Raw genomic sequence first — 25,596 nt, 5'->3', positions numbered from 1 at the left:
TTCTGGAGGTCAAAGGAGCTGGGATTAAAACCAAGAATCACCTACCCAGCAAAACTGAGTACCCTGTTTCAGGGGAAAATATGGTCACATTCAATGAAATAGAGGACTTTAAAGCATTCTTGATGAAAAAAACCCAGAGTTGAATAGAAAATTTGACATTCAGATACAAGAAGCAAGAGAAGCATGAGAAGGTAAACAGGGAAAAGAAATCATAAGGAACTTACCAAAGTCAAACTATTTACATTCCTAAATGAAAAAACGATCATTGTAATTTATGAAACTTTTCTCAGTATGAGAATAGTTGAAGGGAATATAAATGTATATGTGTGTATATATATGTATGTGTATATATATGTATACATACATATATATGTCTATATAGGAGGGTATATGGGCGTTATGAATACATGTTAGTGTGTGTATATATGTGTACAGGTATACATAGACAGAGGGCACAGGACCAGTTGAATAGGAAGGGATGATACCTAAAAGGTGAAATTGAGAGGTGAGAGAGGAATATGATGAAGGGAGATAGGAACAGACAGAATGGGGCAAATTATCTCATATAGAAGAGGCAAGGGAAGACTGTTACAATGGAGGGGAAAAACAGGAAGGCAAAAGGAAATGGGTCAACCTTACCCTCACTGAATTTGGCTTAGGGAGGGAGTGATATACACACTAAATAGGGTATCTCACCCTACAGGAGACTAGGGAGGAAAGGGATGAATGGGGGCATGGTGGAGGGGCAGGCAGGTTGGGGGGAGGGAAGTTAGAAGCACACAGTTTTGAAAAGGGACAGGGTCAAAGTACAGAACAGAACAAGTTGGGGGTGGGATAGGATGGAGGGAAATACAGTCAATCTTTCACAATATTTCCACTATGGAAATGTTTTGCATAGCTACACATGTACAACCTATATTGAATTGCTTATCTTCCCAGGAAGAGTGGGTGAGGAGGGAGGAAGGGAAAGAATCTGGAATTCAAAGTTTTAAAATCAAATGTTTAAAAAAATATATATGTGTGTGTGTGTGTGTGTGTGTATATAATTATTATTACATGCAGCTGGGAAATAAGATATACAGTCACTGGAGGATGGAGATCCACCTTGCCCTACTGGAAAGTAGGAGGGGGGAGAATATAGGAGAGAGCAGATTGGGGGAGGGGGTACACAGTGGGATTGCTGTTTTGGGGTGGTGAGTAGGAGAAAGATGGGGAGAAAATTTGTAATTCAAAATTTTGTGGAAATGAATGATGTAAACTAAAAATAAACATAAAATTTAACTTAAAATGAAATTAAATAACTTCAGAATGGTTTACAACATACTTGAGGGTCCATCCTATCAGCACCCATAGAAGAACAACAAGAATGTAATTATAAAACACCATTTACAAAAATAAAGAGACAAATAATTGGAGAAATATTAACTGCTCATGGCTGAGTCAACATAATAAAAAGGACAATACTACATAAATCACTACTTAGTGCTATACTAATCAAATTACCAAATCATGATTTTACAGAGCTAGAAAAACAAAACAAATATTAAATGAAATTCATCTGGAAAAATGAAGTCAAGAATCTCAAGGAAAAAAAAAGGAGAAAGGGAGCCTAGCAGTACCAGATCTCAAATTATACTACAGAATAGTAATGAGAACAATTTGGTTAAATCATTTAAAAATGTAGATTGATCAGTGGATCAGATTAGGTACACAACATATAGAAGCAAATTAATCTAGTAATACAGTTTCTGGTAGACCCAAAGACTACAGCTACAGGAATAAGAATTCACTATTTGACAAAAATCAAAGAAAAGCAACTTGGTAGAAAATAGGCATCCATCAATATCTCAAACACATACCAAAATAATATATACTCACAACTCTAATTCAGTTCATAATTTTTTCCAGGATTCTTTAAGTTCTTTCCTTTTGTCATGACTCAAATATAAATAGTGACAGCAGAAATTAGAGGAACAAGGAAAAAACTACCTTTTCACATCTATGGAAAAGAGTCAAAGTTCATGACCAAACAAGAGCTAAGAGTTCACAGAAGGTAAAATGGACTGTTATGATGATATAAAATTTTAAGTTTGCATAAACAAAAGCAACATAGTTAAAATTATCAGGTCAACAGTTAAATTGTCAGAAAAAAAATCTTTGCAATAATTTTCTTCCAATAAAGATACAAAATATATAACAAAATGAAGAATAAAAACTACTCCTCCACTGATAAAGGGTCAAATGATTTGTATGAACAGGCAGTCTTCAAAGAAAGACAATAAAACTATCTGCAAACATGTGGGAAAAAATTTATCTAAATTACTAATAATCAGAGCAATGCAAATTAAAGCAACTCTGATGTCACCTCACATACCCACCAGAATGGAAATGAAATCAAATTCTGTAATTTAAAAATCAGGAAACCTGTTCTCCAATCTGGTGGTTCCTTTCTCACTGTTCACAATCTTTCAAAGAGATTGATAGTGACTTAGTAATCAAAATGGGTAGTTATTTATTTCAGTACATTAGGTTAGTTCATTTGGGCCTAGTGAGGAGAGTCCATCAAAAGCAGCTAGGTGATTTCTTATTACATCTCTACTTATCTTGGATCTCAACTACCAGAAGTTACTGTTCTTCCCTTCCCAGTCCTAAGATTATTATTCTCTTTGGCAGAAAAAAATGAAGCAAAATAAAGAGTTCAACATCCAAGCCTTTTCTCTATCCTTTATCACTGTTCTGTCTCCCCCAAGTAGCAGTCTGATTCCTTCTTTGATACTTTTCTCTAAATAGATTGTTTTTGAAAAACCCTTTTTGTTATCCTTAGCTTTCTTGATATTACTCAAACAGAAATAACACATCAAATTTGGTTTTATCCTGTTACTGGCATTTTCTTCTATCTTTTACACATTTCTCTTTTTTTCTTCTTCCTCACTATGAAGCAGAGGCTTTATTTGAGCTGGTGGAAAAAGCATTACAATATCTCAGGGAATGGAAATCACCACCCGGTTACAGCACAAAGGAGAGCTCCCTTAGTGAACAAGGAATCAGGGAGTCTGGTTTCTCAGGGTTGTTCTTCCACTGAGGTTCCAGGAAGCCTGGCATAGAGTAGGTTAGTGCTTTCTCTGCTGTCTTTTACCCAGGAGGAGTGGAAATGGAAGTGGGAAATGGGAGTTAGTTGGAGGTCTTGTTTCTGAAAGGACTGCATCTCCAGGAACAAAGGTGCTTCTCCCAGGGATTTCATCCTATCCAAGGCAGATGAAGGCCAGCAAAGTATGAAGGAGTACAGAGAGGGTGAAGGAGCCCAAGCCTCTACAGGGATGCTCAGGCTCCAAGTTTCATGGTTCTGCTAACATCCAGAACCACTACTTCCTCTCGAGTGGGCATTACTACTGGCAAGGTGAAGGGCATGGGGGACATTTCTGCTGTCACCGCTGTGTGGGCCATGGCTCAGGGCACCAAGGAAGGCGTGGTGCAGTCTCTAATATCTAAGGAGATCGCTTTCTGATGAGGGAGGTAACACACAGTTGTGAGTCAGTGGAAAAAACCTCTGGTCCTTAAGCAGATGGTAACATGTCTTCTTTAATATCAATTCCAATAAAAGTATGGCAGTAGTCAACTGGTTTGACAAGCCTTGAAAGATTATCTTGAATATATTGGATAAATAACCAGAAAGACAGCAGAACTCTATTAATCGTATGAGGCCAACAAATTGGTGCGTTAGTATACTCTCAGCGGGGGATTCACTAACCACTATAACTCATCTTTTCTGCTTCTGACCCTAAGGGAATGATTTCATACTTGTGAGTACCTATGGTATATACACAGCTACTTCTTCAGTGTCTAGCTCTTTCTTCAAGTACCTTATAACTAGTTTCATATTTATAATTTTTTTTCTTATTTAGCAAATATTTTGAAATGTGATCAAACAAGATGATGGTCTGATGGTACAGTCAACTGATATCTAACTGCCACATCAACAATAGCTGTTTTTTGTTGATACGGACATGATTGTTTTCATTTTTTCTGATGTTTATTTGTGCTAGCCATATCTTACATTTTCCGCTTTTTTTTTCTTGACAAAAATATTCATATTATGTAGGTATAAGGCATCTGTGTAGTCCATAAGCATTTAGCTTTTTAAAATTTCTTAATCACAAGCCGTATTTTCCATCATATTTCTCACCTCCTCTTCTATGCCACTTTTGCATTGAGGCCATCAAGTATATATTGATTCCATCTAAATTTTTCACAAAATTTCTCTTCCTCCACATCTCTTTAACAAATGCTAGCTACCCATAATATAGTTAGAAAAGCCATACATTCATACAGTATTGTTTTCTATCATTTTTCACTAAAAATGTATATTTCTACTATAAGTGCCTTTTATAGAACAGGCTGGGGAACTAAACACTTTTTGTAACCTTGTTACTAGGCCAAACAACTTCTAAACAAACTTTGGGAGCACAATTAGTGGTTAGATAAAATACACATGAATCAATTTCTTCAGACTATTCTTCTAGTCTCAATGTCATCCTAAGGGACTAGCTTAAAAAAGATCTAGCATCCTTTGAATATAAATCAGGTGTTTTTCTAAAAGTGCTGGGCTGAGAAGACTTTTTTTTCCTATAGACATGACGATGACTTCTAAGTCCATGCAGTCCTTTGAAAAAAATTCAGCTATGGTATCTGAATGCAGACTGAAGCACACTATTTTTAACTTTCTTCATTTTTTCTCTTTTGGTCTGTTCTTTCACAACATGACTAATATGGAAATGTTTTGCATGATTCTACATGTATAACCTATATCATATTTCAGGGAGGTGGGAGGAGAAGAAGGGAGGGAGAAAATTTGGAAATCAAGATTTTTTTTTAAAAATGAATGTGAAAAAAATTACCTTTACAAGTAACTGGGAAAAAAAGAAAAAATTTTATAAAGAAAAATTTAAGCTAGTCAATGTTTACCTGTCTTTTAAAACTAGAATTTATTTTTAAAAACTATTTTAATTCTTACCTAAAATAATTGTTGAATTGTTGAATACTTCATTTTCAAAGGAGAAAAACCCTGGAGATTGGCAAGTGTTAAATATTTTCCTTACAGAGATGACTTTCATGTAAATATCCACATATGCTGGAAATTTCTATTTTTGTTGCTGAAGATTTTCATTATACTGTAATAAATGATTTTAATGAAATATTCAACTGGAATGCAGGTATAAGCAAAAGATTACTTATGATCCCTTTCAAAATTATAGTTGTTCAATGGAACAATTTATGTTTATGTACTTCTATTGATCTAAACTGATACACGAATGAATTTAAAAGTATACCTTTAGGAATCAGGAATAAATAAGATAAGGCATCTTAAAAAAAAAAAAGGAATTTGCCTAGTCATGATGTGCCTCTGAACTACAGAAAAAATGACAATTTCCCCACATCTCACTGGCTATATGTTTAGTCTCCAAGTTTGAATGTTTTCCTTTCCATAAATGGAAACTAATCTTAAAGGCATTACCTTTAATTTAGCTGCTTACCTCTCTTTCCTTCAGTCACATAAACAACCTAATTCAAAATAAGGAATTTGGCATGTTAATGTTTCTTTCCCCTAGCAATCCTCATAGACATTGCTCAGTTAGTTCATAGAGCTCCCTACCCCTCTAATCACAGACTTTGTTGCATTATCTTATTATATGGTTGGGATTCCAGATTTGAATACTAATTACTTAAACTACCATTTAATGGAAGGCAAGATAAGATTGACTAAAGAGGAAGGTTTTGAAAATTACGAATTTTCTCTGCATCTTTATTTCAAGACTTTGTTTTCACAATTTACTATGGCTAAAAAGTTCTATCATTCAGTGCCCAGTCAAACTCCTAGTGATGATCCTCTCCAAACATAGCTAGCTGGTCCTTGAAAATAAATACTACCAGATCCACAACGGAAGCTGTTCCAACTTCATAGATCTTGCCAGAGTTTATGATCTTCTGGCAGAGCCTCTGAGAACAATTCCACACCAAGGCACCAGAGTCAGAACAGAACAGAAGCCTAATTCAATTAGCAATTAAAAGTAAAGCTAAATCCTAGTCTTTTCTTTGCATCTATTATTAAGGGGAAGCTGACATTATGACTTTTCAAATGGGAGAAGATAATAAGCTCTCATTAACATGTAACTTATGAACTCTGAATCTTCCTCTATTCCAATTTAGCCTTTGGAAGTAGGCCTTATACTATTACACAGGACCACAAGCAAGAATGCGGGAAAGAGGCAAATGGTATAAAAATGTGTGCTGGATGGAATGAATTCAAGAATATATAAGAATATGTTCAGATAAATAGGTTCTATACATGCTCCAGGTTTCATTCATTTCTTTTTATGATGGGCCCTCCTTAAGTGGAGAAACCTTCTCTTAATATAAACACAATGTGCACATCTGAAAGTAATCAATAAAGTTAAAAGCAATTTTTAAAAATTTAGGCAGCTAATCACCAAAATGCCCCCTAAAATTACATGTTTTATTTACTATTACAGAAAGCTATAGGATGATCAGAAAAAAAAAATCTGTTAAAAAAAATCATTTTTTCCCTCATCTTAATGTTAAATTCCTCATCATATTGTTAAATACAAAGAAAAGTTAGTGAATTAGATAGGGTTAAGTAAAAATTCCCAAACTCCTGGAATAGCTTACAATAAATCTTTTTTAATGGAAAGCAAGTGAACAGTCTTCTTTTGTCTTTCTGTATACTAACTGACCTCATCTTTCCTCACAGTCATTTTTAGTAAACTTTTCTATGGAAACAAGTCTTGTAAAAGGGCCCAGTGTATATTAGTATGAGTTCACATAAATTATTCAGGATTGCTGTAACCAGATTTAACAGGGAAGTACACATAGTCCCACACATTTAATAACAGTGGAAGAGCATAACTGGGTTATTCTACTTTTAAAACTACAGGTTTCCACTGAATAAAGAAGAAATCAACCCAAGTCAATTGGATTGAAATGTATTAATAACCTAGGTTTTAGTATGATAGTGGGAGCTTAGTCCTAGGTCAGTAGGCATCTGTAGCAAGATTGCAATCACATTTAATATAAAGACAGAAGAAAAGAGAATTCGATGTGGGAAGAAGCATGAGAACAGAAGAGAATTTGACTCTGTGGCTACTTGACCAGTTGGGTTCAAGTGATTTCTAGCTTCACATGATTTTTAAGCTCTGATGGTTAATTAGTTTCATACTCTTCCAATACTGACCAATTCTTGTGAAAAAATATAAATCGAGACGTAATGAAAGAGTATCAACTAATCAACCCCCCAAAATCACAAATATTGTAAAAGTCTCTCAGTACAAAAGTCCCTAGGAACATTACCTTCGTATAGGTATTGACTGCATAATCTCTAGATCTATTACGCACAGGAACCAAAGCGAGCTTGCCATCTTTCCAAACATCCACCAGATGATACTGAAAAACGATTCCCTTTTGCTTTGAACTTTAGGTAACATTAAAGATCATTTCCAAAATGTCACTCAATTTTTTGTACTATTACTGTCACTTACTCTTCCTATAACTACTGATATCAGTCATATTTAAGCAAAATGGATCAGAATTAGTGATTAAGTGGGTTATAAGGAATAAAGAAAAGACTCAATCTGAGGATCTGGGGATCAGTGCTAGAATTTTAACTTGAAAATGTCTTGGGAAAGAAAAAAAAATCTTCCATAGGCATAAGTTATATACAAGTTGATTTTCTAAGAACTCACATGAAAATAAAAGATCAAGAGTCATTCCCCAAAGAATAAATGGTCAAAGGATATGAGCAAATAGTTCCCAAAAGAAAAACTGCAAAATAACAGCCATATGAAAAGATTGTTCCATATCACTAACACAATAAAGACATGCACATCAAAACAATACTATACACAGTGATCTGGCAAAAATGACAATCAGAACTACAAGTCTAGACCATGTTGTCCTGCTTACATCTCTACTCAGGCCATCCTCTTTAACACCCTTCCACCAGAATCACCGAAACCTGGCACCTTGCACTGTGATGGCTTCTGTCTTAAGTTTCCTGAAACCAGGTCTTCCTGGTTCTTCCCAGTCATTCCCCTAGATCAAGTCCTTGACACCTGCCTATACTTTTCCTTCCCCCCTTTCTATTTTGACTTCCCCCATTAAAAAGTAGGTTGCTTGAGGGTGGGTCTATTGCTTGCTTATAGTTGCATTCCCAAGTATGTAACACAATGCCTGATACATGCTAAGTTCTAATAAATACTTTCCCCCTTAATTTTTTCATTCATGTTGTAGGGGCTGTGGAAATGTAGGAGGAGGTACAAATTAGTCTAACCATTCATTCTGGCAAACAATTTGGAATTATGTTAAGTAACTAAAATGTCCACACCTTCTGATTCAAAGATCCTACTACTCATAATCTTCCAGAAGGTAAAAGATAGAAAGGATCTAATATACACCAAAATATTCACAGCAGCATTTTCTGGAGGAGCAAAGAATTGCTGTTATTCGATTTTTTGTGAACCCATTAGGGGTTTAACTTGGCAAAGATACCAGAGTGGCTTGCCATTTTCTTCTTCATCTCATTTTACAGATGAGGAAACTGAGGCACATAGGGCTAAGTGACTCACCCAGAGTTACACAGCTATTAGTGAATTCAAGCAGATGAGTTTCCTGACTCTAGGCCCAGTACTCTATCCACAGCACCCCCAAGCTACTTTGAAATCAAGTAGAAGGGGGTGGCTAGGTGGTGCAGTGAATAGAGCACCAGCCCTGAAGTCAGGAAGACCTGAGTTCAAATCTGGCCTCATACACTTAACATAAAACTAGCCATGTGACCTTGGGCAAGTCCCTTAACCCCAATTGCCCTACTTTCCCCTCTCCAAAAAGAAAGCAAAAAAAGAAAAGAAAAAGGTTCTCCCTAATAATTTAAATTATATTAAAAAAAAAAGAAATCAAAGTAGAAGTCCATTAATCGGAGAATGGTTAAACAATGGTGCATGAATGTGATAGAATACTACTGCACTATGATTAACAATGAGTATGAAGGATGAAGCAAAGCATGGAAAGACATATGCGCTGATGCAAAGTATGTAGAATTGGGAAAACACAAAATACATGGAAAGAAAAAAACATCAGAATGAAATAGTATGGCGTAATGACATACAACTACATATAAATGGCCCTGAAGAAAAGAGGAAACATACTTCTCCCCCTACTTCTTTACCGAGGCAGAAGAATAAGGTTGGGTAATATTGAATACATTGCTAGACTAGGCTAATACTTTGATTAATCTTGGTGAACTGTTTTCCCCCTGCTTTCTTTTCTATTTTTTGCAACAAGGAATGGTTTTCTGAAAAAAAGAAAGGAGAAACAATATATGAAAATAAAAGTGATGTAAAAACAAAAGGTTATCAGAAATTTTTTAAACTACAAAATCATATGCATCTGGTAGTTCTCCTACCTCTAATACAAATAAAAATGTTATGAGGACCTCCACTGTAACTACTATGTCAGTTGCTTATCATCAAGTGAAGAACAATCTTTTCTAAACTTTAAACTGAATCAAAACTTAACTGACACACCTTCAATTCAATGTCCACAATAATTATATATAAGAGCGAATAGGAGAGATTGGATTGAATAGGAGAGAACACATAAGAGATTGGTTAGTGAAATAAAAATTTCTCCAATAAGACTAATACTTATGAGTCTAACTGCTACCTATTTAATAACTACCGTTCTTAGAGAGGCTCAGAATTAGAAGTTGGAACCTCAAAATGACAGTAAGTGGAAACAAGAAAAAATTGGACCTATAAAAATGAATTAAATATGGAAATACCAATAGCAATTTTCATTCATCTTATCCTAGATTAATAATAGTCGCCAAATGACTGCACCTGTTTAGGACCCCACTCCATAGTAAAGTGCTATTTCAGTGTCATCTGATATTCCCAATCATTTCTGTAACAACTTAACCCTGGGAGCTTCAGCAGTTTCTATAGCAACAAGTTCCCTTACAGGTGCCACATGGATGTCCTCCAAAACCTTTAACAACTTGCTCCATCAACATTACCTAAAAATCCCATTGGTTCCTTCGGTGACCTGATCAGGATCTCTAATAAGAGTCCCTAAACATCAGGGTCTAAATGATCTTCTTGGCTCTAAGATTTGTTTCTGTAGTTAAACTCCTTACTTTTCCCTTGATATTCAAATATACTAAAAACAATTTTTCCAAATACTTCCCAATTTTGTACATCTGGTACTTAACTAAGTGAACAGACTGCAATTGCATTTATTAAGTGTGTTTACTATATGTCAAGCACTGTGTTGAACAATGGAGAAAAATACAGAAAAATAAGACAATCTTATTCTTGAATAGTGGAAGTTTTCTAATAGTGGAAGACAATGCCTATAGGCATTATATAAATGACACAAAGAATCTCAAAATGGAGACCAGTACAATAATCATAAAACTTCCTAAAAAAATAAAATGAGCAAAAATTAGTTTCTATCACACTACATACCAATTCCAGTCAATACCATGATTATCTGTAAGATATCCTTTCTCAACTCCTTTTCACTTAGAAAATAGAACCAAGAAAAAAACAAACCAGAGGAAAAGTTAAGCTTGCAGTTTAAAATCTCACTAACTACAATGTCACACTTACCATTGGATAATGCTTGTTGAAGTTCATTGTCAGATATTACTCCACTCCTGTCTTTATCGACCCTATGAAATAATTGAAATACATTACAATGATAACTAAAAATTAAAGAAATATAACAGAATTGCTTTATACTGCCAAAGACAATTAAGCTCTTGAGTTATAAAAGTTTATTTTTCTTCAGAATGTTTGTTCTTAATTCTAGAACATTCCCATTAAAGTTTATTTAGCTTTCCTACTTCAAATTATTTATCAACTACCTTCTCCCATCTTTTCCAATCTCTCCGGGTTTCAGTTAATATATTCTCAAAGGAAGACTATATTTCCTTTGACTACTTCAGAAGCAAAAATATATAACTATATCTGTATATCTTATACACACAGGTAAATAAATAAAAATTTCAGTCGGATGTGGTGGAGCAGGCCCTATAATCCCAGCTACCAGGAGGCGGTTCTCTTAAACTCTGGAGTTCTGAGCTGCAGTGGACTATGCAGATCAGGTGTCTAATAGCTTCACTAAGAATAGGGCAAGGCAAAAAAAGGTCAAAGATCACATGCTGCATGAGTCCTGGAATCATTGTGGGAGTAGTCCCCTTACTCCATCCTGAGCTGGACCCAGTCTTTAAATGAGAGAGAGAAGAGAAAGAGGAGAGAGAAAGAGGGAGGGAGGGAGGGGGAGAGAGAGAGAAAAGAGAGGAGAGAGAGGGAGAGAGAGAGAGAGAGGAGAGTGCTGTTATTGGTTTCTAGTCATTATACTTTCTAAATCACAATTCTAGACCTAAGAGTGAATCATGCTCACTGATTTCAACTTTTCCTGCCTCTGGCTTTCACCCTTCATTCTACCCATGTGTGTTGGTTGATTACCTTCTTTGTCTCTTTTTTCAGACTCCTGGCTCTCTACCTGCTTCTTTGTAGACCATTTCACATCTACCACGATCTTCTTTTCCAAACCCTCATTAATTAAAAAAATCCTCACATTCAGACATGGAGTCATTCAGTGACAACCAGTCCCTGAAGACTGAGGAAGCATTCCCTACACCAAGAAAATAAAAAATTATGAAAGCCACCAACCTAACCTGTTTGTCTACTTCTTTCCTAGATCTCAGGCATATAGTTCTAATCATCATGGAAAAGGAAGGTTTTCCTCTTCGAAATTTAGCGTTCTCCAGGTTCTGCACTGACTTGCAGCCAAGTTACACACAACTGAGAAGAGAACCTGGTGCAGTGGAAAAATCAGAAGTGAGTGGATCTGAGTAAATGCTTCCTGTTACCTTTATGACCTTGCGCAAGGCACTACCTTTCTATGGGCTTTAGGGTTGTCAGATTAGATCATCTCTAAAATGCATTCCAGCTCTACAACCTATCATCCAACGACCTGGAACTACCCCAGTCCCTGAGATCATAGGGCAATCGATACTTGAGCTGGAGGCAAAGATGCTGAACTACAGAGTTTAGAGTAAAATGTGCAGCATTAGTGACCTGGACAAATCACTCTAACCGTTCTGGGCCTCAGCTCCCTCACCTGTAAAATGAGGGGGATGGCTCAGGTGGCCTCGAAGGCCACTTCCATCTCCATCTAGGGCACTGTGGCCCATGGGCACTGGGTGGGCTCCCTAAAGTCAAGGGAGGGGAGACGTCTAAGGCCGGGAACGGGGAAGGATTCGCGGATTCCGCTCTCCCAGATCACACTCTACGCAGCCCGCGTGCATTCCTTACAGACTGGGCACAGGCAGAGCTCGGGGTTTGGGGGGCACGGGAGAGACACACAGTGGTGCTGCCCGTGCCGCCCCACGGAAGGCAGGCACAGCCCGGCCCAGGGCGGCGGAGCCCGGAGCCAGGGGACCGAATCGCAGCTCTGCCACTCAAACTGCGTGCTCGCCTCTCTGGGTCTCAGTTTACTCTTCTATAACACGAGGTCCTTTAGACTGTATAAGAGAAGGGCAGAGTCAAGGGTGACCCTCTGGGATCCCGTGCCTGAGCGGACGGCAGAGAAGCGGGCTGCGGCGCCCCTGGGAGCCGGATCCCGGTCCCCGGCCACCGCTCCCTCCAGCCTGGTGAGGGTGGGGGTGGGGACGGACCCTCCCAGGTGTGCGTAGGAAGAGGGGAAACCCCGGGCTGGGGACAGCGCATCCTTACCGCTGAAAGACGTTCCACAGGAAACTCTGGTCCGGGAGGGACGCAGCAGCTGCAGGCCCGGGGCCAGAGCCGCCCCCGGGGCCCGTCCGGTAGTGGTAGGTGGCCATGGGCCGGTCAAAGGAAGAGTAAGACGACAAGCGGCAGAGCGCGGACAGGAGAGAATGGCTCAGCGGGGTTCCTCTACTTCCGCTTTCTTCGACGGGGCCGTGGGAGCCGGAAGAAAGGAAGGCTACTTCCGGGCTAATAGCCACCTCCGGGAAGCGGTGGGGCGGAGCGTCACGTGGCGGAGGATCACCAGTCCCCTCGCCTAGGCCGCGTTGCCTGGCAACGGAAGGTTGCTAGGCAGGGGAAGCTGCCCAGTCCTGGGGGGAAGTGGGCCCTTGGAGGGCAAGGCGTGGTGGGAGCCCCGGTCGGCGTCAGGGCTCAGGGTGCAGGGCTCCCTGGCCCCGGGTAGGCGCGGCAGCTCTGTGAAAGACTGCTTTTTTTTCGCGTCCTGGGGATCAAGTCTGAGTCCGACCTGTCCTTGGCTCTCCCCTCCCCGGGGTCTCGGTTTTCTCATGTTACTGAAGGCAAGCCGGCCCTTCCCTTCCCCAAGCCTGAGTTTCCTGGTCTGTTACAGGAGACAGGGTGGGGGGTCGCGACCCACGGTTGAAGAAGCCCTGAAGGGGTCAGGAGTGGAAAAAGAAGCTCCGGGACTTAGGTGATCTCTCAGGCCCCAGGCAGCCCTGACCTTCACCTGCCCAGAGGCTAACAAAGTCCCCCCAACCCCGTTAGAGATCCGCCTCTCAGGCTTCTAGAAAAGGGACTTCAAGGTTGAGGAACCGCGAGAGCCAAGCGCTCGTTCAGTGTGGCCGCCAACCCTGCGCTAAGTCTGGCCAACTAAGGCTGCTCAAGGTCCTTCACTCGCGAGGGTTTCCTCTGGGGCCAGTTCTTTAGATCCCCAGGCACGAAGACCGCCCTGTAAGGAGGGGAAACCTGAGATGGAGGTCAAGTGACTTACCCCAGGTAGAACCAGTTTTCTAACTTCCAGTAAGTTATTGAATTCTTGCCCACCTTCCCACCCAACCCGCACACCTGCGAAGCTGTCTCCGGATTCTTTTACCCCGAGGGGCCAGTTTATACTTCCGTTATAAACCGGGGTGTAACCTAGAATAAGTTTGACCTCTCAATGCTCTCAGAAACTAAAACTGGAACTTGTGGAGGTCTATATCTGCATTAGTAGGGAGTTTCCTCACCTGGGAGTATCTTATTCAATGAAATTAGTTCCTATCCCTAAAATGCAGATGTAGAACCAAATTTAATGAATGTAAATTGCAAACCTTAAGGTGCAATCTTAATTCCACCATACTACACAGCACTTCCAAGTTATCTGGCCTGGTTGTGCAGAATGCCCTATTAAATTATACCTTAGAGCCCAGCTCTGGAGAAGAGTTGGGAAAATTCTCAACTGCATATAGTGTCACTGATGTATTGGTTAGTTTTAATGAATCTTATCACTTTTATTGTCTTCTGGCATAGCTGGGGGGGGGGGAGTGTTAAGTATCCTGGGAAATAAAGGTGATGTAAAAACAAGGTCATTGGATAAAGATTAAAAAGCAAATTTAAAAATTTCAGTTAATTAAAAAAAATCAGATTTCAAAGATATGCCTAGATAATGCAAGGTAAATTTTTAGCAGCCTCTGAAAGATTAAAGGTGAAAATGAAGGGGGGTGGGGAAGAGGGTACTTAATGGCCATACAAATGCAGACCAAACAAAATAATACAGAAAAGACATTTCTTGAAACCCCCATTCTTGCAGGGTCAAAGAATTTCTTGCTGGAGAAAAGCTTGGAGCGCTCATCTCATGTGACCTTTCCAAGTGACTCCCCCAAGGTCACATTAGGGAGTTAAATGGGAGCTCAAGGATTCAAATCCAATGCTTTTACCATGGGCCACAGCACCACATTCCCTGGGGCGACTTTTTCCAGATACCTTGCTGACTCCTAGATATAAGTGCCAAAAGAGGAATGATGGTAGAGTTACTCTTTACCGGAAGTAGGGGGTTTCATTACTTAGGAATGCCTTTCTTGTTATCACCTCACTGGTTCAAAATCAAGCACCGTCCTAGTTCAAAAGCTGCTTCTTGGGAAGTTTGAAAAAAAAAAAAATAATAACGCTTCTTTTAATGTCTAGGTTGGCTTGTAGGTACAATCCAGGCCCAAAACAGGCAAGATTATTAAACAGCACAGTTGATATAAAAAAAGTCTGCATTTTGTCAGAGGATCCTCCAGAAGATCTTCAAGATCTCTTTGTAGGAATCTGTGATTTTAAGAATTAAGCAAAATGTAAAAGTGCATTTTTGGTTCCTTTTTTTTTCCACTTAAGAGCACCTAATATGCAATTTTTCATTTGGACCTGCCCCTAAATATGTCTTTTAGGTTTGAAGAAGACACTCACATGTGGGTAAAATGCTTGTTGATTGGGTGTGGGTATGTCTTATAAGAGCAGCAGTGCTATCCACATTGCTGAATTTGGGGATATATATATATATATATAAGAAAAAATACTTCCTGTTTATAGTCAGTCACTGCTTGCCATTTATAACTTTTCTTTCAGGCTGCCTGAGTTTTGCTAAAAATGAACCCTGCCCATTGGATAGCTGATTTGGGCATGGCAAGCTGGTCATACTGGTGTTTCTCATCATTAGGAGCTGTGTTTGGGCAAATCTTCAGAGTCCTTCGATATGCCATCTTCACAATTTAGGCTCACCATACTATGTTGCTTCCAGAGTGCTCAGCTGACATCCATTCTTTGCAAATGTCTAACCCAAGGGAATTATGTTATGTTAAGTACAGCTACTATGCTGATAGATTGGCTGTATCCCTAGACTTCACTGTCGGTGATCTTACTTTTCCATTTAATGTGGAGTATTCTTCATAATACAAACCTTCTCATGTACTTGATATGGAATACACTTTTAATACCTATATGCCACTCGAACTTTTGCAAAGCATTTCCCTCACAATTCTATTGTTAATTAGATTAATAAGGACTTCATATTAAAGGCAAGAAAAGAGATGCTAAGTATTTAGTGATTTGCCAAGGGTCTTATAGTAGTAAATGGGGGTGGGGGAGCCCCCCCCAAAGACTCAAACTGAGACCCTCTCCAAATCTAGTGCTCTTTCCAATACTAAGATGAAGTAAAACAATCTCCTATTACAATATAAGGCTCTTAACTGTAGTCAGCAGATACTGTTTCAAGTTTCTAGCATCTGGATAATCTTTGGGGAATAATTCCAAGCAGGCACCCCATTCCTTTCTCTATAACTGTCAACATACCCTGCCTTCCTTAAGCTTAGTGTTTCTTCTACCTGTTTCATATTCCCTACCCCAGCCTAACACACCCAAGTGAACTCCAAGCTCTGGAGATACTAACTTGAGAAACCCCAGCTCTTAGGATTTCAAGTAACATCTAGCCAGAAGGTATGGCTGGAAAAATTTCTTGGCAAGGGAGATGTTTTTTCTCTTTCTTAAGAGTAGAGTGGAAAGTTACCTCCTTTGAACTGGAGGAAAAATGCTTAAGTCAGAGAAGTTTTTGTATTCTCAACATAGATGTTAGCTTTCTCAGAGGGATGGGAGCTGGATCCTGTGGGGAATGACTAAAGTAGCCGCTTGTGAAAGAAGGCAATCATAGAAATAATTCTCTGAGCCCAAGTACCAAGAGTTGGCAGCTGTCCTCAAGTAACAGAGCTTATTGACTTGGGACACTTGCCTTTACCTTTAACAAAACAATTTGCTTAGTATAAAAAAGTACTTAAAGTTGCAGTTATTTTTCATCTGCAGCAAGGAACCAAAATTCACTTTTATTTAAAATTTAACATTACTGCATTTCTAAATTTCAATGCGATATAAGAATCACAAGGTTACCATACTGTCACTATGTATTGAACAGAAAGATGCCTAATAGGAGATATGTAAGATTATTTTAAACAGCCTCTGAGAGATTAAAAATGCAAGGATACTTTAATATATTTTCATTTAAAAACATTCCTGGTTTTATCACTTCAAAAAATAAAGCATAAGAAAGCTTAATATTTCCTAGTTTCAGTTTACAGATGAGCCACTAGCCATTAGACAGATGATAATATGAGTCAGTGAGTACTGTTTTTTATCCCTGACAAATTAACAGAATTAAAAAAAAAATTATGCTACATACATATACCAGACTCAGGGAAGCATTATTATACATAATTACACAAACTGATCTATAAAGCTGGTGAACTCAATAAGAGCGAATAGCAGGTGGAACTGTGGCACAGTCAGCTTCATTTAAAGTTTTGTCGATTACAGGCCTATATTCCAAAGAAACCTAAAAAAGAAGAATGAGACATCAGTTTATACTCCAAACCATGTTATCCATTTTATTAAAAAATTTTTAAAATGCTTCTAAAAAGAGGTCTGTTTTCTAATTACTAATCCCCAAACAATTCTTACCCCCATTATCAATTATGACAAGAATGAACAGAATAATCATTTAATTACATGGAATAGAAAAGGTGCCTAATAAATATATGTTAACTGACCAATAATGAAGAAATTCCATTCAGCACTCACTGACTGTTTATCTATATAATGAAAATTTTCCACACAACTACTATTCAAAATTCAGTTTTTTCTGTATTCAACTGCTATTAATTGAACTATATGTTATGTAAGGATAATGTTCAATAGTATTACCTTACCACTATTTTTGCTGAATGTTTGATTTTAAAACCTATTTCATATGAAATTCTTCTATTAAAGCCCTATACTTGCATTCTCATCATAGTGGAAATGACCCCAGGTTCCTCAAATCAAGGTTAGTAAATCTCAAGTTCTGGCAATTCAACAGAGCTGGAAAGACTTGTGAAAAAAGACCAGAAATGGACCTGCACTAACAATGACCCATCAGTGTTTGGAAAGCCTCTTCTCCAATAAGCTGGCCACCAAGTGATGGACATTTTTGGACAAGGCAACCCATGAAGGCCATTTATTAAAGAATGGAGGAGCTTTGATCTGCATGGGTGTGTAAAACATCTGGAGTACTGAAGCAATTTTAAATTCTGGCAGGTTATACCCAAACACACTGAAATGTAACTGAGCTTTAATCTTCCTTAAATTGTTGGCAGTGGATGAATAATCCAATTTAATACAAGCTTAACAGATGAGATATACTGTTGATGATATGCAACCAATAAACATCTATTAAGCTCTGATTATGTACCAGGTATGGTTAGCAGGCACTAGAGATACCTTTCTAAGACAATTTGCATTATATATGTGTGCATGTGAATGTATAAACACAATATTTATAAGAAAACAAACCTCAAAATTCCCTTAACATAACATCTCATTCTAAATATTTAGAACAGAATAATGAAACTATAACAGATCCAAGGTCATCTCGTCCCTCATTCTACATGTGAAATGAATTCCCAAATGAAAAAGTGACCTTTAAGGTCCCACAACTAGTTAGTGGCAAGCCCAGGACCTGAATACCATGCTCTCTGGTTTTATATACACTTCCCAACAAAAAATTAATCCACAAGTAAACTTTCTCATAGTTTCTTGTTATCTCTAGCCTGTTGGGATCTAAAGAGCAATGGATCACAGGCTCTGGGATTCAGCCTCCAGCTAGACATATAACTCTAGTGAGTCATTTAAAATCTCTAGGCCTACATTTCCTCACCAGATAACACTGGTCCAATAGACCCTACATGGTGATTGTGAGGAAACATCTGGCAAACTTTAAAGTGTTAAGTAAATGTGAGTAGTAATTGTTATCTCTGTGATGGGATTTCATTCTCCAAAATTTTTTAAATATTTTAATCTATATGGTGAATAAGTTATATAACAACCACTTGGGGATTAACATAATTGTTTTCCTTCACACAGCACAATTACTTGCCAATACATATTAATATTGTAGAGCACAAAACATTTTCAAAAGGCTTTAAGTCAAACTAACCAATAATGATTTAATTATAAAAAACTCCAACCTGGACAGAAAGTTAGGAAGAAAGTACTTCATTCAGATATAGAAAGCTAATTAGAGGGACTACAGGGCTGACAGAAACCACAGCTATTTATAAGTTACTTGTTCTTTAGTGCTTGATTATAAATACAATTCTATAGCACCAAGTAAGCAAGCTGATTTCTGTAACCAAACCCAAAATAAATTTCTCCTCAAGTAGACCTGATAGCTAGACATCTGTTTTTTTTTTTTAAGGATTATGAATTATATTCCAAATCTTTGCCAATTGTGATACGTTAACATTTATTAGATACCTATACTTGATGTTAGAGAATGAGAATGAAAAATTACTCAAAGCCCTAAAGGGAAAGAGACATTAACAGAGTAAATTATCACATACCTTTCCAGTCTGGATATCCACATAAGAAAGTGTGTGCTTTCTCCAATGTTCTTCAAATGGTTTCTTCTGTTGTCCCTCAAGTGGCTTAGAATAATCATACTCATCGATTCTTACCTAAAGATTAAAAAAAAATTTTTTCTAGAAAATATCATTCACCATAAGCCAACTTTGTATTCTTCTTTCTTTGGAAAAATTAACAAACAATAAACCTGATAAAACTAAGAAAATAATATACAAGACATTAATTTGAATATAAGCCATGCTTTCCCCTTAAATCTGATTTGCTGTACAAAACCTTAAGAGGAGTCTATCTATAATCATGTCCTCAGTGTTAATGGGTGGTAGTAAAGATGATGTATTTCGGGATGCTTGGGGAAAAGAGAACAATGAAAATTTTAAGGTTATGATAGAAATGAATAAAATCTTATTTGAACTGAAAGATAAAAAAAAAGTCATAATAGATTTTTAAGTGTGGCAATTGTTATGGAACACCCCATGTTAGCACAGTACAGGACATAGAGTAGGTACTTAATTACTGCTTGTTGATAGATCATCATGAAAGCTATCATATAAACAAACACACCCCATACCATTATTTCTGTCTGTATTTGGAAAATGTTGAAGCACTTTCAATGACCCCAAATTTAAATATAAATTATTTTCTCAGTGTTCCTATACAGCTGTGAATCATGGGGTACCACTATTTTCAGTGAATCAAATTGCAGGTGATCCAAAGGGCAAAGACACATGGCAGGTGCGAGAAGGTTCTAGTTGTGTTAATTTGTTACTTAGTTATGTTAGTTGTGTTAACTTGTATACCAGAAGTGGCATAAAATACATCATTAGGGGAAATTTGTGACTGAAAAAAGAGATGAGTTAGCCATATAGTGAAAATGAGGCATAATGTATTTCACCCAAGGGCTGACATGGTATTCATAAAATATTAAAACACTTCAACCTTTTTGTGTCGCAGATCCCATGAGTAGTCTGATGAAGCCTATAGAGCTTTTCTCAGAAGGTTTTTAAATACATACAATAAAATCCATAAGATTACAAAGGAAAACAAATTGAAACACAATTGTTTAAATATTTAAAAACAGGGTTAAGAATATCTGTTTTCCAAGAATCCAGTGAATTTTGTGTATAAATGTGAAATACATTGGCAAATATAAAAGCATGAGAAAGCATGGAGCGCTGCACTGATAGAGGAATTACTCAAAATGAGAGAATAAATCCATCTAAATGTGATAATTTCATTTATTTTTCAGTGGATAACTATTTGTTTAATATCAATGAAATCTGATTTTAGGGGTGCAATCTATACTTAGAATACATGAATATTTAAAAGTTCTACTCTACTTGAGAATCTTGTCTTATCGACAGCAGTCCATATTCAAAAAAAATCATGACACTGAGACATACTGACCATTCCCCAAAAGATGTTTACTAATTAGTTTATTTCCAAATAACTAACAAGGCTTAACTTTAGTCTCATTATCAAAAAGAAAGTCAAGTATGAAAGTCTCTGTGATTCAGAGACACCAACCTTCTTGCCGTTTCTGGCACATAACACTCCATTCTCTGGACTGAGTATTTTCCCTTGCTTTCCCCCATGCTGGAGCACTCCTTCCTCCTCAGCTCCACCTGGCTCCTTTCAAGTCTCTGCTTTTTGAGAAGCCATTCCCAGTCCTGCTTTCTTAAGTGTCAGAGCAAGAATTCAAACTCAAACTTTGATCCTAAAATCAGTGCTCCTCCATTGTATTATAAATTTTGGCATGGCATTTGGTAACTGTTCAGTGATAAAGGGAATCAGCAAACAATGCAGAATGTAACTGGGAGCTAGATTATGTTTAAGCCTGTGGTGCTATAGGTGTTCTGATATAGGAAATATGGGCAGGAGCTCTGTGCAAAAGTCAAAACTCCAGATAGGCTCTAATAGAATGAGTGGGGAAAAGGTCTTACTTTTGAAGTAACAGAAAAAATTGCTTCCAAGAGAGTCCAAATGTTTAAGATATTTACCATGTTTCTCTTTAGTTTTCTCTCGGCGAAGCTAATAAAGCAGGGACCCAATCTTAATTCTGTTTATGTCTTCTCTCCCTAAGCCCTGTGCCCTGCACCTCACTCTCCTCGGAATTCAGCACAGTGCTTTGCCATTAGTTAAGGGCTTAAATAAATGGCTTACTGGCTGAATGAAAAACAGAATAGGCTGCCTTTGTATGTAGTGAACTGATGGTTATTTAATGTATTCAGGCAGAGGCTGACTACCTGCCCTAAATGCTACCAAAATGATGACAGGGATGAAATGGTAAAGTAGATGACGCTTAAGGACTCTTTCAACTCTAAATTTTATGGTTGTATGACAGCCACTCTGAGTGATGTAAGAAACTCTTATGAATGCTTCCCCTAAGACATTATATGGCATCATTAGAAGTCTCCCTTCCTGTAATATTGTAGTTTGTGTGTGGGGGTGGGCAAGGTGCATTCTGGCAGTACCTGAGACCCATAGTTTTGAACTGTTCTGCCCTTTTATGTCACGAATTTATTATTGCTTGCACTAAATCAAAGGTTAACCTTACTTTTAAACAAATAAAACACTTCTTGCAATCTTGTTTGTATCTATATGGAATCTATTCTTTATAAAAGAGTGAAAAGATAATTTTAGTCTAGCCACCTTTTAATGGTTAGCCGCTTTCTAATGATCATTAATTCTCAGTAAATGGAGGTTGAATTAATGAGTTTTTATTGTAGAATTAAATCCATTTTAATTTCTACTTAACAGATATGACATCACAACCTGGCTTTTTCTGTTGATGGTTCCACATCAGAGTTGGCCAACAAGAGTAATAATAGGCTATACTGCAGCACACATAGCACTTCAGAGAAAAGAAAATGAAGAGAGGATGGAAATGAAGCTAATCGAATTTAAGGAGTATAGATAATTTTTTTGTGTATGTTATTTTAAAAATGGAATTATAAAATGGTCATGCCATTTTTTAAAACAACTTGTAATTATGCAAAAAAAAAGTTCATAGCCTGTAGTCCAGAGGTCTGTAACTAAGCATATATCCCAACTAGGTCAAAGAAGGTCCCTTATAAACAAAAATATATGTAGCATCACTGTAAAATAGGAATAATAACAGCATCTACCTTGCAGGGTTGTTATAAGGAGAAAATGAGATATCTGTAAAGTTCTTTGTAAAACTTAAAGCTCTATATAAATGCTATTACTATTAGCCAATCCAAATTATCACATTTTATCTACTTACACATTATAAAACTTGAAAGTATAATAGCACCCAGCAGGTTCTTTTCCTTTGTTGTTACCATCAAAGGTTTGGGGATCTTTCTTATAGCAACAGAAATTAGAGGTATTACAGGCAGGGAAAATTATAGTGATATTCTATTAAATGTTTAAGGTTTAGTCAAGATGGATAACAATAATTGCCAGCAACAGGACCTACTGGTATGTTCCAATGGATAAAATGTTCGCATAGTAGTTCATCCTTCTCCCTCTCTCAGCATGTATTAAGCACCTACCATATTGTCAGGCTCTGCTGGTCACTGGGACCACAAATGAAACAACTATAGTTACTGGCAAGGCAACGGTACAAGTATACATACACACACAAATACATATAGGAGATAAAAAGAATATAAATGCACACAAAATTAAAGTGTGTGAATATACATATTTATACACATATACACACATGTATGTGTATATATATATGTATATGCATCACATAATTTTACTCTTCTGAGGCAATAATACTTTAATATAACAAAATCAGCTAAGTTCTGTTTTCTTAGCCTATCACTTCTTCTTGCCTGCTCACCCTAGAATATCCCTCTGTAAGGCCTGCCTCCCACCCCTTTCCCCATTGGCAAGTTCCTCCATGAGACCCCATTTTGTGTAAGGGTCCAGGCTGGACTGTCTTAATTTTCTTCCAGGCCCTTTTCCTCACTTTTTGGACTTCAATTATCTGATGGCCCTGCCCCTTTTCAGCTCCCTTTTATGTATTGTCTTCCCCCTTAAAATATAAGCTTCTTAAGGGCAGCCTGCCTTTCTTTTTGTTTGTATTTATATCTCTAGCACTTAGTATAGTGCCTGACATAAAATCAGGACTTAATAAACCCTTGTTTCCTTACTGTCTATTCTGACCTTTGTTCTAACAATGTTATGGGTCAGGTATAAAGAGGAGAAATAATGTCCTAAATCAAATCATCTATTCAAGGAAACTGACAAGATTTAGAGCCTCCGACTTCAGGACAGCCTCATGGCTGTATATAAATTTGACACTGAATTTTAAAGTCTAGGCTCTCAGAGTAAAAACTCTGACAAGTCTTACCAGTCTAGAAGGATTTCAAGTGTAAGCCAAACAAAAGTGCTCATCACCAGAAGGCTGATGATCACTGCAAAGTGTAAGAGGTAAAAATACAAAATGGCCCTTAGTTCTTTGGTCTCCTTCTGTCTCTATCATGACAGTAAAGGAATGGCGGGAAAAAGGTGAAGAGATTACCAAGAATCAGTTTTTATTGGTCCCCTAAGTGTGAGATGTTTCTTAACAGGCTGACATATTAGTAGATGAACTGAATAATTTCAATATTCATGTTTTCATTATAAAGGAAACCAAAAAACTAATAAGTTGCAGCTAAATGAAAAGGCAACTCATAAAATCCTTTCAGAAAAATGAATAAAAAGAATTGGTGGAACTGCTTTATTAATTTTGCGCCCAAGGAAACAAAAAAAATAGCATTTAATGGCATAACTGTTCACCTTGCCTTGCCATACACATGACAGACATAAACAAAAAGACCAATTTAAAGATAACTGCAGCTTCTGAACAAACATCTGGTAGAAGAGATGAAGAAGCAGAAACATTTCAACAAAGAACTCAACAAATCCTCCAATCAAGGCCACCTAACTGTTGATTTCAACATGAGTGGGCACAGAGGAGGATAATGAAAAACACACCGGGAAGCATGGTGCAAAATTAAGAAAGGAAAGAAGCCAACGGCTGGCAGAGAACTCCAATACCTCAAGTCTGTATATTATAAAAAAACACCTTCAAGAAGAGTCAGAAAGTGCTGGAACATGGTGAGGATTAACATCATTACAAAAACTGAAACTGTCTATACTGTAACAGGAAATTATTATTTAACATAAGTAACTTCAGAAACAGCTATTTTTCCAAAGGTCAAATTTAACACCAAATTAAAATGATACAAATGGGAAGACACTGCAGGCTCAAACACATCGACTGACTGAAGAATTTGAAAGAAAGACTAATAAAGCAAGACTCAGCCCATGTTCTTGTATAGGAAGTTTTCTGGGAGGAAAGATAGCATACAGGAGCACTACAAGAGTCCCTGCGCATTTATTTCCAGTCCCAGGAGCTTGAGGTCAAATGTAGGTCTCTAGAGACTTATCCTATACCAAAGACTGCTTAAGATTGGGTGTCACCTTTTTTCTGAAACCTTCCCTGATGCTGACTGAAAGGCAACTGAACAGAAGTCAAGTTAGGAGGCCTGGGTTCAAATTCTGCCTCATATGCTAGCTTTGAGATCATGGGCAAATCACTTAAACTCAGAATTTTCAGTTTCCCCATCTGTAAAATATTTGTAATAATTATCTTACAGGTTGCTTGGAAGAAAAGAATAATATACACATAAGTTACAACATCAACTCCAAGTCTTTCAGAAATTTAACACATTAAATTAGTTGTCACAAAGAAGGGGCCAAGACAGTCCCTAAACCACTTTCCCCAGAAAACTACCCTGTCTCCTTGCCAAGTAGAGAAACACGATAGTCAGGGTATAGAATAAAGACTCATCTTCCACACATTACTGAGGAGTTTATAGATTGAGTAGAAGTTTATAAGCAATATCACTTTAAAAAACCAGCAAAGCTTTGCAAAAAATCCACCTAAACCAGACCCTCAAAAACAGGTCCACAGATGTTACACAAGCACATATTCTGGGAATTTTTCAATGTACTGATCAGTAGTGACTTTTTTCTTCTAAAAAAAAATTTTTTGGGGGGTGCATATAAGACAGCTCTCTGGGAGGGATGTGGGGAGAGATACCTGGGATAACTATGATGATATAGGAAATAGAAGACAGCAAGAAAACCTATTTTTAAAAAAAAGTATCACTGGACACCTTAGAAACTATGATTAAAGAAAAAGCCTGGACATTTTATTTCAAGAAATCATAAATAAGGGGCAGCTAGGTGGTGCAGTGAATAGAGCACCAGCCCTGGAGTCAGGAGGACCTGACTTGAAATCTGACCTCAGACACTTAACACAAAAAACTAGCCATGTGACCTTGGGCAAGTCACTTAGCCCCAATTACCCTCCAAAAAGCAAAAAAAAATTTCATAAATAAAATCTACC

At 37.6% G+C, this 25,596-nt stretch overlaps 2 protein-coding genes and 1 long non-coding RNA gene across 6 annotated transcripts in view; 1 reads left to right on the top strand and 2 right to left on the bottom strand.

Annotated features, from left to right (window-relative positions):
* LOC138152356 (uncharacterized) overlaps positions 1–11,739 on the top strand; it is a 68,105-nt gene extending 56,366 nt beyond the window's left edge. For both annotated transcript variants that reach the window (XR_011166082.1, XR_011166085.1), the window contains exon 3: positions 11,559–11,739. This is a non-coding gene — a long non-coding RNA (uncharacterized lncRNA). The remainder of the gene's footprint in view (positions 1–11,558) is intronic.
* Positions 1–13,043, bottom strand: part of PDCD6 (programmed cell death 6) — a 35,416-nt gene extending 22,373 nt beyond the window's left edge. The window contains exons 1-2 of one of the 2 annotated variants that reach the window (XM_069076029.1): positions 12,810–13,043; positions 10,677–10,738 (exon numbers count right to left, since the gene is read on the bottom strand). In XM_069076029.1, coding sequence (XP_068932130.1) covers positions 10,677–10,738; positions 12,810–12,916 — 169 coding nt within the window. In that variant the 5' untranslated portion in view covers positions 12,917–13,043. The remainder of the gene's footprint in view (positions 1–10,676; positions 10,739–12,809) is intronic. The other variant, XM_069076020.1, reaches the window with a different exon arrangement.
* Positions 13,044–16,792: 3,749 nt separating this feature from the next.
* The window catches only part of SDHA (succinate dehydrogenase complex flavoprotein subunit A), a 45,725-nt gene continuing 36,921 nt past the window's right edge, over positions 16,793–25,596 (bottom strand). For both annotated transcript variants that reach the window (XM_069076005.1, XM_069076006.1), the window contains exons 14-15: positions 19,202–19,315; positions 16,793–17,157 (exon numbers count right to left, since the gene is read on the bottom strand). In XM_069076005.1, the coding sequence (XP_068932106.1) occupies positions 17,071–17,157; positions 19,202–19,315 (201 nt within the window). In that variant the 3' untranslated portion in view covers positions 16,793–17,070. The remainder of the gene's footprint in view (positions 17,158–19,201; positions 19,316–25,596) is intronic.

The sequence above is a fragment of the Petaurus breviceps genome, unplaced genomic scaffold, assembly GCF_028583685.1.
Source record: "Petaurus breviceps papuanus isolate PSGF00001 unplaced genomic scaffold, PetGlider_PUasm1.0 151, whole genome shotgun sequence".
Classification (NCBI taxonomy): Eukaryota; Metazoa; Chordata; class Mammalia; order Diprotodontia; family Petauridae; genus Petaurus; species Petaurus breviceps.
This window is presented reverse-complemented; position numbering and strand designations above follow the sequence as displayed.